Source organism: Sminthopsis crassicaudata, chromosome 2 (assembly GCF_048593235.1).
Source record: "Sminthopsis crassicaudata isolate SCR6 chromosome 2, ASM4859323v1, whole genome shotgun sequence".
Lineage (NCBI taxonomy): Eukaryota > Metazoa > Chordata > Mammalia > Dasyuromorphia > Dasyuridae > Sminthopsis > Sminthopsis crassicaudata.
The window spans coordinates 665,185,623-665,204,373 of NC_133618.1; the positions used below are offsets into that span (position 1 = coordinate 665,185,623).

The following is an 18,751-nucleotide window of genomic DNA, read 5'->3' on the forward strand; positions in this document are numbered from 1 at the left end:
TTCTCTGCACTAGATCTCAAGCTCAGTGTCTTCTGTCAAGCCAGACCAAGGATTGGGCATATCTTCTGGGTACAAATCATTTTTGGGAGGACCAAAAATTTCTTGCCACCATTCAGCTGTAATCAAGGGACTCAAGATCTACAATCAGAGCTTGAATTCACAGGGTTGCCTCCAAGATAGGATCACTTTTCTGTTTAAAGTGGAAAGGAGAGCCAGTGACCCAGATTTAAGATTACTTGGTATAGTCCCTGTTCTATAGTTGCCATGTGGGAATAATTGCTATAGGGCCAATGTGGGGGGAAGAGTAGCTTCCATTTCTTGTTCCTCAAGAAACAAAATTTTAACTGCATTTGTATCCCAGAAGAGAAGTTACTGAGGGCAGGTCATTCCTTTTTACACAGACCCACTAAGTCAGCATCTCTTCCCGGGCAATGACCAATAAGGAGATTACTTTGTTTTCCCTAATCCCAGAGTCCTTTAGTGCCAAGTTTATACATGGCTGGCCAGGTGCAAGGGAGGACATTACCATCCACAAAATTAGCCCATGTGATTGGCTGGAAGCAGGCTGGTCTGCTCTTTGCTCATGCCTCAGCATTTATGGAATGTTTCTAATTGGAATTCAGCTCTGAAGCATGTCAGAAGGGGACGTGATTCAGGATATGTACTTGATGGCTTTACGCCAAACCTCTTTTGGGTTATCTTAACTCATGTAGAAATCATCTTTGGTCAGTTAGTATTATTAATACAAGCAGCTAGCTATTGGGAAATTATTTTTAAAACACCACAAGGCACAGAACACGATTTTATTGCTTGTTTATGAACCTCTTATCAGCAATTTACAAAGTATTTTTCACTTGGAGATTTATCCTAAAAATTAAATAAGGAAAAAGAGAAGAAAGAGCTGATTGTAATATTCTCTACTTCATTTCCTAGCACTATTATTTGCTCTCTCTCTCTATTCTTGAAGACTTAGCAACATACTATTCTATTATGATCGACTTTCCTTCAGTAGAGGTAAAATTAGAAGGGGATCAGCTCTGCATGCCTTTGGGCCTCTAAGCAGGCATTTGGGCTTTCCAGAAAATCTAACCTGGGAGGGCGGTTGGCCATCTGTTCCCGTAACTCTGGCAATGTGACTGGTCCATCTGGGCTTGGTTTGTATCCTCTTGTGAGTTACTGAGCCTTCATACCCCAGATATATTAAAAGTCATTAAGCATTCAAATGATAGGTGAGATGTTGACCTTAGAGGATCTTTTTAGAAACTAAACTCTGAACATTGAAGATAAAATTTGGCTTGAGAAGCTTTTAATGAGAATTATCAGGCACATGGGCAAATTCTTTGCTCAGTTACAAACATAAGTGAATTAGAATCATTCCTTTTAGTAGGAATAGATTTAAATTTTTTTCTGATGCCTTTTGTTTTTACTTTGCCATTCTTTGTGGCTATCTTCATTATATGTCCCTTCCTCCCTTGAATCCCCCTTTCCTTAAGCTCTCTCTTATAATAGAAAAAGTAATGGAAATCAAGGCTGCTTCAGGCAATGTCCACATTTTTCAGTGTTATGGTTTTCTACTCTCTACTGAAAAGAAAATAGAATTCTTAACAGTAACCATTTAATACCAATATGATTTCTTAGGCATGTGGTTTAACCCCTTTGAGCCTTAGCTTCCCTTCCATAAAATGAGGAGTGATTGATTATAGATGAGCTCTGCTATGATACTGTTTCTAAAAATAAGAGAAATAATGATTATTAAAAAGATGACAGTGGGCTATCATTTGATCTCTTTTAGTTTAGTGGGTCCTTCCATGTTTCCACCTTAGAGAGTGGAAGAGCCATTTCCTTTGCCACTGGGAAAAAAGGATTAGAATGGCACACTCTCCTATGGCATAGTCACTCTGGAGGGGGGAGCAAAGCCTTTCTTCCTGCTTGACCAGAGTTGAATACACAGAACACCAAAGACCTCAACAGAAAACCTTGACCAAGGCACTTGTTCCTCAAGTCCTGCTTCTTGGGGACTCCTCCCTTTCTTTATTAACTTCAGGGCTCAGCTATCCCTGTGTAGATACAACCTTAGGATAGGATAGGAGAAGTTGGACTTTTTGTTTACTGGTTTGGAGAGCTCTCTCTTATAAGCAAACTCCCCTCAGTGCATCGAGGATTGATGTTACTTCCTACATGAGCTTTTCTTGGGCCATTTCTATGCATCCCTCCCCTCTTTATTACTTTGTATTTCTTTTATGTGAATTTTATATTTAATTATCTGTCTTCCTATGTTGTCATTCCACAAAGCCCTTCCCAATCCGAGGATCCTTGAGGACAAGGCCTTTTCTTCCTCTTTTTTTTTTTTTTTTTTTTTTTTTTTGTAGCCTGGGTGCCTCACACTGTGCTCAGAACACAGCATGTACTTGATGGATCCTTGTTGAAATGAGTCCTGACCTTTAAAATGCTCCTTTTAACCCATCCTTCTCTCATATTTTATTAATATTAAGCCATCTCCTTGATCTTATGGTGACTCCCAGACTCTAGATCTCTTTCCCATTTTCTTCTTTAATATCTTTCCTCTGTACCTATTCTTGACTTAATGAATCTGCTACTTGAATAACTCATTGGTGCCCTAACTGGATTTCTTTGCTCCTTAATTTTCTGTTGTTCCTGATATAGTAATTCTTTTTAACCTGCAGATGAGGACTTCTGATCCCGACTACCTTAGATCTACCTTCTGATTTGGCTATAGCAGAGCTGATAAGTGTAGGTGGGGAAAGGCATAAATGAAGCTGAATTTTCAGGCTATCCATTGATGGAATAGCATCTTAGGAGACCCCTTACTGCTGTTTGAGAGTCTTCTCAATATGTTACTTCATTTTTATTCTTAAAATAGACTGATGAAACATTTTCATCTTAATTCATGGGCTTATCAAATTCCCCCAGAAATTTAAAAACAATCTGTGTCACTGTGAAGAATGAGGCTATTAGCTAAGATTTCCCCCACTTTTCTATTTCTCAAAACTGCCCAGTATCAGCATCCACTTTCTTATTTTCTTAGAACAGAAGAAGTATCCCTCTTCCTTACTAGGAAGTTACTAAGCTTTGACTTCATCTGCTTTCTCTTCTGCCAAAATTTTACTCTAGGAGTTATGGGCATCTATGGTTTCTCTTCTGTCTATTAAGGCAAGGAGGCTAGGTCATGATCAATCTAGCAATAAGTGGGAGAGCAGCTTCATTTATTTATTTTTTTATTATAGCTTTTTATTTACAAGATATATGTTTGGGTAATTTTTCAGCATTGATAATTGCAAAACCTTTTGTTCCAATTTTTCCCCTCCATCCTCCCACCCGTTCCCCAGATGGCAGGTTGACCAATATATGTTAAATATGTTAAAGTATAAGTTAAATACTTATATGTTATATACATATATACATACACACACGTGTCTATACAGTTATTTTGCTGTACAAAAAGAATCAGATTTTGAAATAGTGTATAATTAACCTGTGAAGGAAGTCAAAAATGTAGGCAGACAAAAATACAGGGACTAGGAATGTAGTGGTTCATAGTCATCTCCCAGAGTTCTTTCACTAGGTGTGGCTGGTTCAGTTCATTACTGCTCTATTGGAATGGATTTGGTTCAAATGGAGCTTAAAAAACAGATTGCACTGCCTTGACTCCTAAGAATGGGTAGCTAGGGAATAGAGAATCAAGTGGAGAGGATTTTCTGGAAATTTATTCTGTTGTGGGGATGATGGGATTAAGACCAAGTTTAACATGTCTGTAGGCAGTGAGGAATGATTCAGGAGATACAGACAATGAAAGAAAGATGTGTGAGAGAAGGGAAAATGGCTGCTCTGGATGTGATGGTGTTCATACGTAGCTCTTGCTCCTGGTATGCTGAGATTGCTGCATGCTTGAACTTGAAGAGGCTGAGCTCCAGTATTCTAGGCCCATTGGGGATCTCTTAAGTCCTGCACCAGTTAGTTTGGTGAGGCCTGGAGTGCAGGGGCCACCCAGGGGCCTAAGGAGGGGCAAGCCAGATCAGGATGTTTCCATCCTGGAGCAGGTCAGAACTATGCTGATCAGCAATAGGGTTGGGGCTCATGAGTGGTTGCTGTCTTGTAGCCTGGGTGAGACGAGGAAGAAGACCTGATGTCCCAAAATTCTCTGAACCCAAATGTAACAAACAGAAAATGATAGTTGAAGTAAGCTTTTAAAGCAGACTTGGGTGGATGAGATTAAGGACACATGTAGAAGGATTCCTCATGTTAAGGAGAGCCTCTTAATCCAGGAGTGAGGCAAAAGAGGACAGCTGTAGCTGTTGAAAGGTTTTGATAAGGAAGCTCATTGGAGATGATTTCAGCTTTTTTTTCCCTCCCTATAAAATAGGAAGCCAGGTTCATCTTTGGAGAGCCTCCTGAACAGTGTTTGCAATGGGATCTTGGGAGGAGGTGATCATTGGATGAATAATACACATCAATCAGTGGGGGTGAGATTTATATTAGAGTGTGAATATGATTTGTAGTGGGACTTTGAATTTTCCAACTATTCGGAGATAGACTCCCTGTCATTTTCTCCATTAAGACTGTTTCCCACTGTTCCCACAGTAGCCTTCCTTCTGTACCAGTTCAGTCATATCTTCCTCTCTTCTGTTCAGAAATGTTCAGTAACTTCCTACTATTTGTTCATTCTTAAAAATTCAGACTTTTTAAAGAATGATTTATTGTCTAGTAATTAATCAAGTAATTAGAAGGGATTCTCTGGTGTTCTTTTCTTTTTCCAGGCCTGACTTATTATTTCTTCCTCTCCTCCTATCTAGGGTTAGCCTATCTAGGATAACCTGTACTTTAATGCTTCTGTGGGTGGTTTTTGTGACTGCTATTCCCTTTGGAGAATAGCACCTACTGTGTGTCAAGAACAGTGCAATGTGCTTTGTTAGCCAAGTGCTGTTTGTATCCCCATTTTATAGATGAGAAAACTGAAGCAAACAGAAGGTAAGCGACTTATCCAAGATCATACAAGTAGTGTCAAGCCTGGGTCTCGCTGAGACCCCATCCCCATTCTCTCTGCTGTAGTCTCTGGTTGTGTCTTCAGGGCCTGTTCTGGTGAAAAGAACACAAAGCCAAATTTAATAAAATATTGTTGGTGAGAGTGGGCAGTCTCTTGTTATGGAACTGATCTCTTGCTTCTTTAGGATAGCATTTCTATTTTTGGCCTGCAAAGCTAGATGAGAGACTAGTTCAAGACTTTTTTTCAGTGTAACCTATTGGATTGTTATTACTCAGAAAAAAGATAATCCTTATGGTAAGTTAAATCCTTGGATTTGTTGATCTCTTCCCTGACTAAATGATGGGAAGATATGAGTTCTAATAAATGAGTGTAATCTGGGTGGCAGATGGGAGTTGTAGTCAGTTTTTCATAGGAATCAGTTATGAGAGAGTTGTGGAGCATGGATGGTGGATTGTGTAGCTCTCCCCTAGGAGCATCCAGCATGCTGAAGCTGGGATTGAGTTAACAGTCCAGCTGTTTGGATAGATAATGAAGCTTTAAGGCCTGAGTTTTTGATTTCTGTTCTGTCTACATTCTGATCTGAGCCCCAGTCCTGGTGAGGAAAGACAGATTTGCATTTGGATGAGTCTATTATTGTGGTCTGAGCTATAAGAAACCTGTAGAGCCAAGATCCTTTGGCAGTCATGTTTCTCATGGACAGGATAGAGTGTTTCTACCTCAATTCACCTAATTTTTAAAAGTTTCTCTGGTGTGCTGTATTTTCAAAATGATCTTTTTATGCCACCTTTCCCAGTCTGTTTATTCTTTCTTCCTCTCTTGGAGGACCAACTTTTTTTTTTTTAAATTATAGCTTTTTATTGATTAAACATATGCATGGGTAATTTTTCAACATTGACCCTTGAAAAAACTTCTATTCCAACTTTTCCCCTCCTACCCCCACCTCCTTCCTCCCCTAGATGGCAGGCAGTCCCATACATGGTAAATATGTTAAAGTATATGTTAAATACAATATATGTATACATATTTATGCAGTTGTCTTGCTGCACAAGAAAAATCAGATTTAGAAAGAAGGTAAAAATAACCTGAGAAGAAAAACAAAAATGGAAGCAAACAATAACAGAAAGGATGGAAATACTATGTTGTGATCCACATTCATTTCCCAGTGTTCCTTCTCTGGGTGTAGCTGGTTCTGTTCATCACTGAACAATTGGAACTGATTTGGATCCTCTCATTGATGAAGAGAGCCACTTTCATCAGAACTGATCCTCATATAGGATTGTTGTTGAAGTGTATAATGATCCAGGACCAACTCTTAAAGAATAAAAAAGAGAAAGGAATAATTTGCCAAACACCTGACATTGATTTAAGAATGTATTTTATATGAATTAGTATTTCTTACATATGAAATAGGATTTGAGTGAGGGAATCTGATTTTGCTTGTATAACAAACTGTTTTAATGCATTCTCATTAAAATATAAAGGGAAAGTTTGTATTGTTGAGAGGCATGTTTTTTCCTTTTATTTGTTATGTTGCTATTGAGAGGAATTTCCTTTGCTCTTCTCCTTCCTAAAGCAGGGGAAAAAAAAATAATCCCCAAAGCAGATTATATGGCCTAAAGACTTATCTGAAAATGGTTTTCTGCACAATGAGTCTAAGAACCAAGATGAAATTGAAAAGTCTAAGTGGGACATTAGGGGCTTGTAATTTTGAAATTTTTTGTTTTTTTCAAAGCTCTTCTAACATGTCCATAGTTTTTCTATGAAAAATACCTATTTTTCTGTGTTTCAGAGTCTAAGCATAGACTTGGCTTGGGGAGCATTTTTATCAATGACTTGATGAAATCATTTCAGATTTGTAGCATAGATTCAGAGCTTCCCTCAAGCGAGACTTATTTGAATTCTATGATCCCAGCTGCACTTGCCAATCATTGTGGCTCCTTCCATTGCGTTAGGGTCTGGGTCTATCTTCATTTTTCTTCTGAATTTGAGAATGTGCTAGTTGGGCTCTCTGACCCCTGATCCTCCCTTACCATGTGACTTGTCCTTTTTGTAAGATGTTTCCTGATGACATCATTTCCCTTGTTCAGAGAACCTGACCAGAGTTATGTGGTTCATGTGGACCTGCAACATGCATCTGCCTACTTCCCTCTGTGGGACTCTTCATTGTCAGAACTTCAGAGCTGCAGTCCACATTTTGGGACTATTGAAAGAGTTTCAAAGATGGGTTGTGGTTTCTTGGAGAAGTTGGGCTTATTAAAGGAGCTTTGCCATTTTCTTAAGGCAATCCAGCCTGTTCCTCTCCCTTCAGGGCTAGCACTTGGACATTTAGTACTTAGCTGGTCATGAAGTGTTTGCTGTGTGTCAGACCCTGTGCTAAGTATTGGAAATACAAAGAAAGGCAGGGACTGAGAGAAATGTTTATTTTTGATTATATTAATGACTAATTGTTAAATTATGATTGAGATCTTTCCTCTTAATTTCCTCACTCAGTGACAACCCCAGTAGGTCAATCAGTTTCTGAAGCACATGGTTGATGGGAGTTCCATAAGGAGCCTGTTCCTCTTGGGAACTTGCTGCTCTGTTTTGGGCACGACCCACTCCTGCTAGGAGACTTTCAGTTGAGAGTGTAAACAAAATGTAATCTTGTTGAATTCCAGTCTTTACATACCTCCTTTCCACCCCACCCCATTAGAGTTCAGGGTGACCCAACTGTTGAAGTCAAAAACAGATAGCAATCTCCCTCTGTCCTGCTTGCTGGAGGTGACTGAGACTCCTGATTAAGCCATCTTTTCAGCCCCACCTGAAAATTTTCAGCCCACAGCCTCATTGGGTGGTCCACCCCTTTACTCTTTGTTCACCAATTGGAATAGAAGCTGACATTTTCTCCCTTAAGCATTCTTTAGTTCTTTAAAGCTTCTTTAAGCAGCATTAAGAGGTCTCAGGAAAAGTTTTTTTTACAGAAGTTTGGGATTTGGAATGGGACTTGAAGTAAGCTAGGGAAAACAGGAGCTACAGGTGAGAAAGGAGGGAGAGTGTGCCAGGCATGGGGGACAGCTGGAGAAAATGCCTGGAGTCAAGAACGGAAGGTCCTTTTTATAGAATGTAGAGTTTGGGTGTTTCAAAGGATGGGCAGCTGGGGAAGCAGGTGGAAGAAGACCAGAAAGGGAGAGAGGAGCCAAGGTGATGGAGGGCTTTGGAAACCAAACAAGGACTTTCCCTTTGATCCCGGGGCTGATAGGGAGCCATCTGCAGCACTGTGGTGACATTGGCTGCCTAATTGGGGCTGAGCAGATGGCTAGGGCCAAGGGTCTCATCCCTGCTCAGCCACCACTCACCTTCATTCTCTCCCAGCACAGCCCACATCTGAATGTTTTGGGGCCCTGGGGGAGCTGAGGGAATTAGGAGAGTGATGCAGCAGGAGGAGACTGGAAGGAAGGAGAAAGAGAAGGGGACAAAGAAAAACAATGCAATGGTGGCAGCAGTTCCAATGACATTGCTAAACCAAGATTAAAAAAAAGACCTATTCAGTTGCATAGCTTGTATAAAAAAATGGTGAAAGCAAATATTTTGGCATTGTTAACAGTACTTTAACATTTATTTTTCACATTTTCCTATTTTTTTATTTTTGTTGTTTTATAATACGTGTAATACTCTCGTACAGTATTTCATGTGTAGTATAGGGATAGGGAAACTCTCCTTGTGCAGCCTGGAGCACGAAGGGCTTAATGGACCTGTGTCTACTTAAGCTGTCTGCATCTAGTCTGGTTCCAGAAAGAAGGACAGCTCCCCTTTCTGTGGTGCTTGAAGTTTTAGGAAGCACGTTCCAGGCACTTGCTCATATGATCTTCCTGTCTGGGCTAGCAGAAGTAGCTAGATGAGAAAACAGGCTTAGAGAAATGGTTGGGATTAGAACTCAGGTCATCTTAAGTCTGATTCAGAAAGGCAGCTGGCCAGTGACTTATGCCACACCATGCTGCCTCTTAGCTTATCCTTTTTATTGTGAAATGAGGTTGTAACCAAGTCTGGTTTGCCCAGACTTGGCTTAGTAATAGCATGTTTTTCAGCGATAGAAGCAATGGCTTCTGGGACACTGTGGCTTAGAAGAAACCTCAGCTGGTGAAATTGCTATGACGTAGAATGTGATTGGGTCTGCCTTCTTGGAGAGCATGCGTTCTTGTTCACATGAAAAGATTTTTATCTGTGGTGTAATTTGTATGATACACATTGACCTCAATATGATTTTGTTTTGAAAACAAATAGAAACCAATTTTGTCACCATATTAATGGAATTTGAATACAAAAAAATGATGTGACCAAACATTTCCAAAAGAAATTGGGGTTTTGGAGGATTTGGATATAATGCAACAATTAGATAAACTTAATTAGAACGTGGCATTTTTTCAAGGGGCCTAGCACAGAGCCTGGCTAAGTGCCTGCAGAGGCAGGATTTGGCCCCAGGTTCATGGATCCAGAGCCATAGTTCTCCCAGATTTCTGTGGCCCCTCTGTTGGATCTTCAGAAGTAGCTCTGCTCTTTCCTGTCACTCCAACATTCCTTTAGAACCTTGTTTGGCTGGGGATGTTGCCAGGAACCTTCTTTGTGCATGTTTATCATAACAAGCATTTGTGAAGGAGCTGCTGGAGCCCAGGTATTGTGCTGGGGACTGGGCATAAAGACCAGGAACACAATCAATCCCACTTTCCCTGTCTGCAGGGAATTTGTAAGGTCTTTCCAAGGATTATCTCATTCCATCCTCACCACAAGCCCTGAGAGGGAGGTGCTGTCTGGTTTAGAGAGGAGAAAATTGAGGCAAACAGAATGTTAAGTAACTTTCTTCAGGCTCATTCAGCCAGTGGGTGCCAGACTCCAAAGAGCAGCATTCTAGATATGGCCCTACCCAGCTGGTAATGTGACCTGGCTCCCGATGGCATGTGTCAAGACAGTCAGTCAGATGCCTGCACGCCCGAGATCTCAACAGCTTGTTCTAGAACAATGTGAGGAGGGAAAGAGGACTTGGAGCTGGCTGTCAGTGTGCCAGCCACTGTTTGCACAGAGGGCATGGTCCTTGGCTAAATAAATGGTGAAGGCAAAGAAAGGATGGATTTTAATGGCTTCCAGAAAAGGATGAGCCTTTTAGCCTGGTAGCAGGGGAGAGAGGCTCTAGCTCTGTGGGGTTGGGGTGGCTGGGAGGGCTTCCTGTAGCCAGAGGGTGCAGACTTTAGTAAGTAGTTGGCAATTCATTCAATATGCTGTGACATGGGTAGGCTGACAAATTGTGGGATAAAGAAAGCTAAGAGGCAAGACTTAGGGTTAGGGAGGCTGATAGCAGATGGACAAAATGAGCTGGGAGGTTCAATTTGTCATTCCTGCTGCATGTTATGGTCTTTTGGGGAGGGGGAACCAGTACATTTCCTCTCTTCCCCCAAATGACAGAATTTAATTGAAATTAATTGCATTTTCAAGCACTAATGAATGGTTTTTTAAAAATAATAATTTAAATTAAAATAAATATAATAAATTAATGTAATAAATAATATAATAAATTAATTATAATATATTAAATATAAATTAAAATAATTTAAAAATGAGACTTGACCATTGTTGCTATACTAATTCTTCTAGTTTAGAGGTAATTAAGATTTGTTCTACTTAGATTTTTTAAAAAAAGTTTTACTTTAGGTTCTAATACCTTTCCAAACAGAGCTTTTAAAATAATTTTGGAAAATAAAAGTGAAATTCATTTTTCATATTTTTGGATATTTTTTTTGTCCAAATGTAATTTGATTGATTAGCCAATTAATTGTAATTAGCAAGGAATTTGATGAGGAATAATTAGACTTTCACTGGACTGAATGGCTAGATGGATCATTGAGGGAGAGTCAGAAGGGATTCTTGGGTCAGCTCCCCTGTTTTATTTGCCTAAATTAAGGACCAGATAGGTTTAGGTTCTTGCTTGATCCTCCACAGAAACAAAGTGGCAGAGCTGGGGGTTGGACCCCACGCGGTGACCCCAGTCCTAATACTATTCCACACTGGGTGGGTTACTCATACATTAAGAGAGCAGCTATCTCTGACAAGCAAGGCTGGCAAGGAATTATGGGTATATAACCTTATTCTTTGGGGCTAAATGGTGGTCTTGATTTATTAGAAAGCATGATTTTAAAAATGTATCTTTTTTCTTATTGTTTTCTAGGTTTATGCTGCTGATTGTGGGGACAATGTTCTCCTAGAGCTACGAAAATATTTGCCAAAATATTATGGCATCTGGTCACCACCTACTGCACCAAATGGTAATGTATTTTTTCTTTTTCTTTTTTTCTTTTTTCCTATTTCTGATTGCTAAAAATAACTTTTAGAATTAGGATGGGATTGAAATCAAACCTGAGAACAATTGGAAAAAAAAGGAACTTAAATAGTAAACTTACTCCTTTCCTCAAAAATCGATTTAATAACTAGTTTTTACTAGTTTATTTAAAATTTCTTCAGTGACATACATAAAGACGATCACTTTTCTAATAATTGAACTCAAGGGCATATTCCAGATTTCCTCATTCACTTTCCACGTTCACTGCTGTCCCCTGCCTTGAAGCAGAATTGACTAAGAGTCTAGAAATTCTTAGTCTTTCTTGTGAGAAGTATTTTCACAAGAAGCAGTGTGTGCATGATGTTCTATAGGGTGATTCAAGGCTGAAGAGTGCCCATGGATACCTGCTTGGTGCCCAATAATACTGAGGGGAAACAGGGCTTGGAGGTTAGGCAGCTGGAGTGGAGAGAGAAATGAGTGGGCTAGGCCATTCTTTTCTGAAGTTAACCATGGACAAAAACAGGTCCACATTGCCCTTGGATTCTGCTAGGCATCTGCCCTAGAAAGAACCAAGTACATATTGTTTCTTGTGAAAAAGTATTACCTAATGGAAGAATAGTTTTATAACTAAAGCAAGTGTCATTACTTTGTAACTTGGGATGAGTCATGTTTACAATAGTAATAAAGTTCACTGTTACAGAGTATTTTGTTAAATTAGTAGTCATCAACATGATTTCCTCCTCCTTAAGCCTGCCACCCAATCTGTCTTTTTTCAGAATAATCCTCCAGTGCAACTTTGTGAGCAAATGTGATGAGATTGTTACTATTTAGAGTAAAACAAAAAGGTGCCTTATGGACAAAGAAAATACTTTATTGCCTTATAATTAAGGGAGGGGTGAATATTTGGCAGCACTTCAGGATAGATACTTTGTGTTGAGAAATCCAGGTAAAAACTAGTCTAGAGAGGAGCACACCAAGGCAAAAAGCCTCTCCCTCCCTTCTGATGGGGGAGACAATGTCCTTAGCTAGAGATGATAAGCTTTAATAGCATCAAATTGCCCTAGGATTGGTGAGAGGATTTATCCTTAGGGAGGTAATCCTGAAAGGGGGAGATATTGCCAGCTTGGGGGTTGGGAGTGGGGTGCTTACTGCATAAAATGGCCTTTGAGCCCAGCCTTAAAGAAAGCCAAAGGGAAGTTCTAGGAAGCTATCATACTTGGTTTGCAAGAGAATATTTTGGGTAGGATAAGGTATAAGGAGACTCCAGCCAGATTGGGAGAGCTTTAAATGCATTATTTATTCCCAGCAGCCACTAGAGACCATTGAGTGACATGATAATTATCTTGGCAGCTGAGGAGATGTGATGGAGTAAGAAGAGGTCAGTAAGGATATTCCCATAGTCCATGTGAGAGGTGATGAAGGCCTGTGAAGGTAGAAATGACAAGATTTGGGAAAGTGTATTGGATTGGACATCATGGAGTGAGTAAGATGAGGAGGCAAGAGTGACATTGAGATGGCTAGCCTGGATAACTAAAAGGCCGGTAGTAATCTTGACAGTAAAAGAAAAGATAGGATGGGCAGAAGGTTTGAGAGAATGCAATGAATTATACTTTGGATATGCTGAGTTTTGAGTTGCTTGGGGGACCTTAGGCAGTTGGAGATATGTATCTAGCTTAGTGGCTCACATCAGGAAGGATGAATCTGGGAATCGTCTTTATAGAGATGATGATTGAACCCCTGGGTGCTGCTGAGATGGTATATATAGAGAGAGGCTCTAGAAAAGAGCTTGGAGGGACAGGGAGTTAGTGGATGTGATGTGTGTGGATGGTGATCCACAAAGGAGCCTGAGGAGTGGGTGAGAGCCAAGAGGTAGCAGTGCCACAAAAAAGCTAGAGAGGAAAAGGTGGAAGAGAAGGCTCTGGGGTTCTCCAGTATAGGAAAATAAAGAGGCTTCTGGAGCTTTGGAGAAAACAAATTGAAGACATGTAGAAGAAAAGAAGTAGAGCCCTTTTGTGGAGATGGTGTTCTCAGGGAGAGGAGAGTGGAAAAAAGAGAGAGTGGGGGAGGATAAGGAGTTTCCAGAGAAGAAGAAGGGAGAAAAAGTAGTTTATAGTGAGTAGCCTCAATGGGTTTCAGTTTGAGGGTGGGAGGAGCAGAAGGAGAAGGAGGAGGAGGAGTCTGGGCAATTTCAGGAAAGAAAAGATTGGGAACATCCACTGTGGTGGGGCAATTGACCATCCTGTGGATGGGATAGTCAGCACTTGGCAGAGAGAGGGGTCTTTCCCTGGCTTTCCACACATCATTCTGCCCACAGTGATATACTGTGGTCAAGGTAGGTATGGCTCCTCTTAAAGAACTGGAGATTCTTTGCACCTTTTCATTGTTTTGGATTAGAATTATTTGCCACTTAATTCTTGTCCTGTTGGTATTTCTCCATCTATGCTTACAGTCATTTTCTTGATCTGCATTTTTATTTCCGTGATGCTTTCACTTAGCAGGAACAAGCAAGAGGAAAGTTGTCTGAATTAGTAAATGAACAAACATTCTGAAGTACCACTACACACATCTCATTTACAAGAATACAGTAGAATCTTAAGAAGTAATTTGTCATCCAGGCAATGTTTTAACTTGAGAAAAAGAAGTAGCAAATAGGAAGGTTAAGTCATTGTGTGAGATAACGTGAGAGTGTGTGTGTGTGTATGTGCGTGCATGCGTGCTGCTCTAGATTTCTTTGTGAAAACCTTTGTTCATCTTCCCTCTTTAGATTTTCCTAGAACAGTTTGTTATAATCTCCTTGGCTTGAATCTCACTTTACTTGAATCCAGAGGATTCTGGATCATCCTTTATCTGGGTACATGCCAGTTCTCCATGTAGAAGTCAGAATATAGATGTGTATGTATGTAGTGCACATGTGAAGCCATGGATGCTGTCAGTCTCTTTAATATCACTTGTTTCTCAAACCTTCGTTTGCTCTTGGGTATTGGGAGGATAAGGAAGTTTGTCATCAGGTAGACCTGAGTTATGTGAGTGTTCTTAAAGCAAGTATAGGGACTGGTTCAGGGTGTGGACTTGGAGGAGTTAGAGCCAGAGCTCTGAATTGGCCATCAAGGCATGCTGTTGACCTCATTTGTTGGTGAAAAGTTCCTCCCAAAAATCTTTATGGCTGATATAAATGTGGAGCTTGAAAAAAAAAAATCTTTCAGAGAACCACATGAAGTTCTACTTCATGAATATCTTTGTAAAAAATGATGTGTAGGGGCAGCTAGGTGGCACAGTGGGTAGAGCACCAGCTCTGAAGTCAGGAGGACCTGAGTTCAAATCTGGTCTCAGACACTTCATACTTTCTAGCTGTGTGACCCTGGGTAAGTCACTTAACCCTTATTGCCTCAGCAAAAAAAAAAAAAAAAAATCTAATGTGATCCTTTATTGAAACTAAGACTTTCTACTTAATAAATATTATCTTTGGGGGAAAATTGTTTTCCATGATCATTTTAAATAATCAACTTCTCATCTGGAGGGAATGGAAACAAAGTCCAATTGGACTGTGACCTATATTAGGCATACCCTTGATCCATCTTTTTCGATCTTCTCCATCTGTTGACCAACACAGTGCCAAGAATGGATCCCTGGAGCACTCTGCAAGATTTCTCTTCAGTTTGACCTCATCCACTTAATGACTGTCCTTTGGCATCAGTCATTTAAACAATTCCAGCTCCATCTGTTATCATATCAATCACATCTCATTACTTTTAGTTGTCCCTTAGGACATTAATATAGCACATATATCCTGAATATTTTTGATGACTATCTTTTTCAGAGTGTTGAGTTTGTGATGTTTGAGAGGGCCAGTGAACATCCTAAATGGCACAATTGGGATTCTTTAAAAACCTTAACAAGATTGGGACTGGCTCAGTAAGCTATTTGGATTTTTTAAAAAAGAACACATTAAATGCAAGGGAGAGACAGGTAACATGGTGAGTAGTGTGCTGGATTTGGAGGCGGGAAGAAAACCTGAGTTCGAATCTTGCCTCAGTGTTCAGAGAGATTGGTCTAAGTCTCAGATTCCTCCTCTGTAAAATATGTTTAATTATAGAATTTACATCACAGGGTTGTTGTGAGAATTGAAATATACTTTATGTAAAGCACATTGCAAACCTTAGAGCATATACAGAAGCAATTATTATCATTATTAATTGACAAGTATGTATACAACTAGAAGTTTTAGCAGAATGTTAGTTCATTGTAAGCCATGATGTGAGGCGTGATGATAACTAAAAAGTGTGAAACGGTATCCAGGATGAGTGCTTTATAGAGGCCCTCTAGGTTTCCTTTGCCCTGGTGTTTCTTTATAGAATTGTGAGTGGGGCATTTTCAGAGAATGACAGGGTGGAGGATGACCTCTGAAGTGATCATGTAGAAGAAGGGTTAGCTTTGGTCCACTTTACCGAGGAGGGCAGAATGTAGTAAAGTTGTAGAAGCAGAGTTTGGGTTGGGTTGTTTAAGAGGGAAAACTTCCCAGTTTCCCATAAAATCTATGCTTTCTAAAGTTTTATTGATGTATTCAATTTTTTATATTATACCCATTTACATATTGCTTATATTTTGTGAGAAGTCTCTTGGAACAAAAGTAAAGCTATTTTGGTGGGAAGGAAGGAGACAATCGAGATTAAGTGACTTGTCCAGGCTCACATAGGTAGAAAAAGTCTGGTAGGTCTTCTGGACTCCAAGGCTAGTGTTTTATCCATTGTACCAATGAGCTGCCCCCAAATGAAATATTTAAGTAAAACTAATAATACAGTGACTTCATCCTTCACATCTGTTGCACTCTTCTATTTGTTTTTTAATGAGCATGTCTTTTCTCTGGCTTCTCCTCCCCCACCCCTCTTCTTCCTCAACACCTAACTCTCCTGGGATAAGCTGCTATGCCAAGCAAAATTGATTCCTGCAAATCTGTTCAGAAATGGCTGTCTCTTTCTCCACCCCATTCTGACATCTCTCTTATCTTAGTAATCCATGGATTATTTCATCAATTCAAGAAGCCCTTGAACTTGTCTTCAGTTATTAGTTCTTTCACAGTTGTTCATTTTTATAACATTGTTGTATAAATTGACATAAATGGTCACATTGTAGACAAATTAGAAAAATATGGACAAATTACCTATTGGATCCATGCATAAGAGAAATAGAGAAGGATCAAACAAAAAATGGAGATCAAATTTAAGTTTTTATACAGACAAAATGAATAAAGCTAAGAATAGAAGAGTAATGGTTACGTGGGAAAAATTGTTCACAGCAAAATTCACTGACAAAGATCTTCTTTCCAAAATTTATAATGAATTTATAATGGTCTAAGATATGAATGGGTAGTTCTCAAGGGAGAAAATGTAGGTGATGTGTGGAATATGAAAAAATGTTCCAAGCCACTACCAATTAGAGAAATGCCAATTAAAGCAATTCTGAGGTTGAGCCTGACATCTCTCATAGTGGCAAAGATGATAACAAAGGAAACGGCCAGTAGTGGAGGGATGCTCTATTGGTGAATCTGTGAATGGGTCTAGAAGGCAATGTAGCATTATGTGTGAAGTAGGGAGAGAGCAGAGACCTAGGGTCAGTGAGTTCAAATCTTGCCTTAGACATTAATTTTGTTTTTTGACTTGGGGGTGTCATGTAACCTTGTGTGCCTCAGTTACTTCATCTATAAACTGTGGGTAATAATAGTAGCTACCTCCCAGGATTGTGTGAGGATCAAATGAGATAATATTTGTATAGTGCTTGGCACATTGGAAGTGTTAGTGATTGTTAGTGAATGTTAGTGATTATTATTATTACAAAATGTGTGCCCTTTGATCCAGCTATACCATGACTAGGTGTGTTTTCCAGAGAGATCAAAGAAAGAGGAGAGAAGATCCTTTGTGTATAAAAACCTCTTTTTGTGGTGGTGGAAAGCTGGAAAACAATCACCCCTCAATCAAGGAATGGCTGAAGAAATTGTAACCTGTGAATGAGAAAAAATAGCTATTGTATTTGAAAGAAATGAGGAAAAAGATGATTTCAAAGATCTGGAAAGATTTAAATGTACTGATAGAGTGAAGTGAGCAGAACCAGAAGCACTTATAATATCAGTAGTGCAAAAATAAACTGAAGTTTTCCACAAGTACAGTGACGCCTCAGAGAGGAGTAGATTCTTCATCAGTGGAGATCTTTAAACAGAGCCTTGAAGTATTTCAGTATGAGTTGGACTAAAAGATCCTTGAGAATTCCAAGAAATTATACTTATGCTTAGGAAAGCAGTCTTTGTATGGCTTGCTACCAAAAGAGCGGTATCCTTCTCTTCTTCACTGCCTGATTATAAATAGTGCATTAGCCTCTGGGATACAGCAGCTGCCCACATTCACAGCTGGTACTTTCCATGGTTCTTTGTTTCCAGTGTCTCCCACCTCTTTCCTTAGGCTTTCTCTTTCTCCTAATGGGGGAACTTTTGCATTGTGGCCACCCCCATAGCCATATGTGGCAGGAGCAGTCTAATATCCCATGAACTCTCTGGCCATTTGGTTTAAACAAACTTTCCCTAAGTATCTAAGGAAAAATAAAACATTTTCTGTATAAGATGAAGATTCTTGATTGTAACATGCTGTCGTCTCCAGAAGCTGCCGGTCACTCTCTGGGAGGAGATCTGCTGTGTCAACTCAAATCTCTCTGACAGATTCTTTTTCCTGTAGAGAGCAGTTGTCTCCAGACAGTCAACTCTCATCCCAAGTAGTGACTTCCCTCTTTTATCCTCCCAGAGAACGGGCATGGGATAATGCAAGGGCTTCTGGGGAAAATTACTTCAACCAATGAACTTGCTCCTCCTAAGCATGCAAGCTCTTCCCCAGAAATTTCCCAAGTAAAACTCCCAGTCATGCCGGAACTAGAGAATTGTCAAGTACCGACTTAGCACTTGGTAAGAACCTAATATCTTATTATCTCATTAGAACCTAACACTTGATAGCTGTTATCTGCAGAGCATATTGAGGCTTATAGTGAGCTCATTTTGATCCTCGAGTCAAATACAGTTGGAGGGCAGCTAGATGGCCTAGAACACCAGGAATGAGTTCAAATTTGGTCTCAGACAATAGCCATGAGACCCTGGGCAAGTCAATTCACCCTATGTGAGTTTCCTCAACTGTAAAATGAGCAGGCGAAGCAGTTCTGAGATTGAGACTAGCAGTGGCAAGGACCAAAAAACAAACAAAAAAATGATAAATTGGTGGATCCTTCCAAGAGAAGGAAATGGGAAACCCCTCTAGTGTCTCTAAAAGAAAGGGGGGGGGGTGTCACAGAGAATTAGATATGCCTGAAATGACTGAACCACAACAGCCAGGATTTGTAGGGTCCAAGATTCTTCATTGTCATTTCACCAAAGTGCTTTGCCACAGTGGGTCTTGATGGCATAGTTTTAGAAG

General features: G+C 39.9%; 1 protein-coding gene across 1 annotated transcript in view; it reads left to right on the top strand.

Moving 5' to 3' along the window:
* The window catches only part of IPMK (inositol polyphosphate multikinase), a 69,006-nt gene that overhangs the window by 23,072 nt on the left and 27,183 nt on the right, over positions 1-18,751 (top strand). Inside the window, exon 3 of the mRNA XM_074297066.1 lies at positions 11,196-11,292. Coding sequence (XP_074153167.1) covers positions 11,196-11,292 — 97 coding nt within the window. The remainder of the gene's footprint in view (positions 1-11,195; positions 11,293-18,751) is intronic.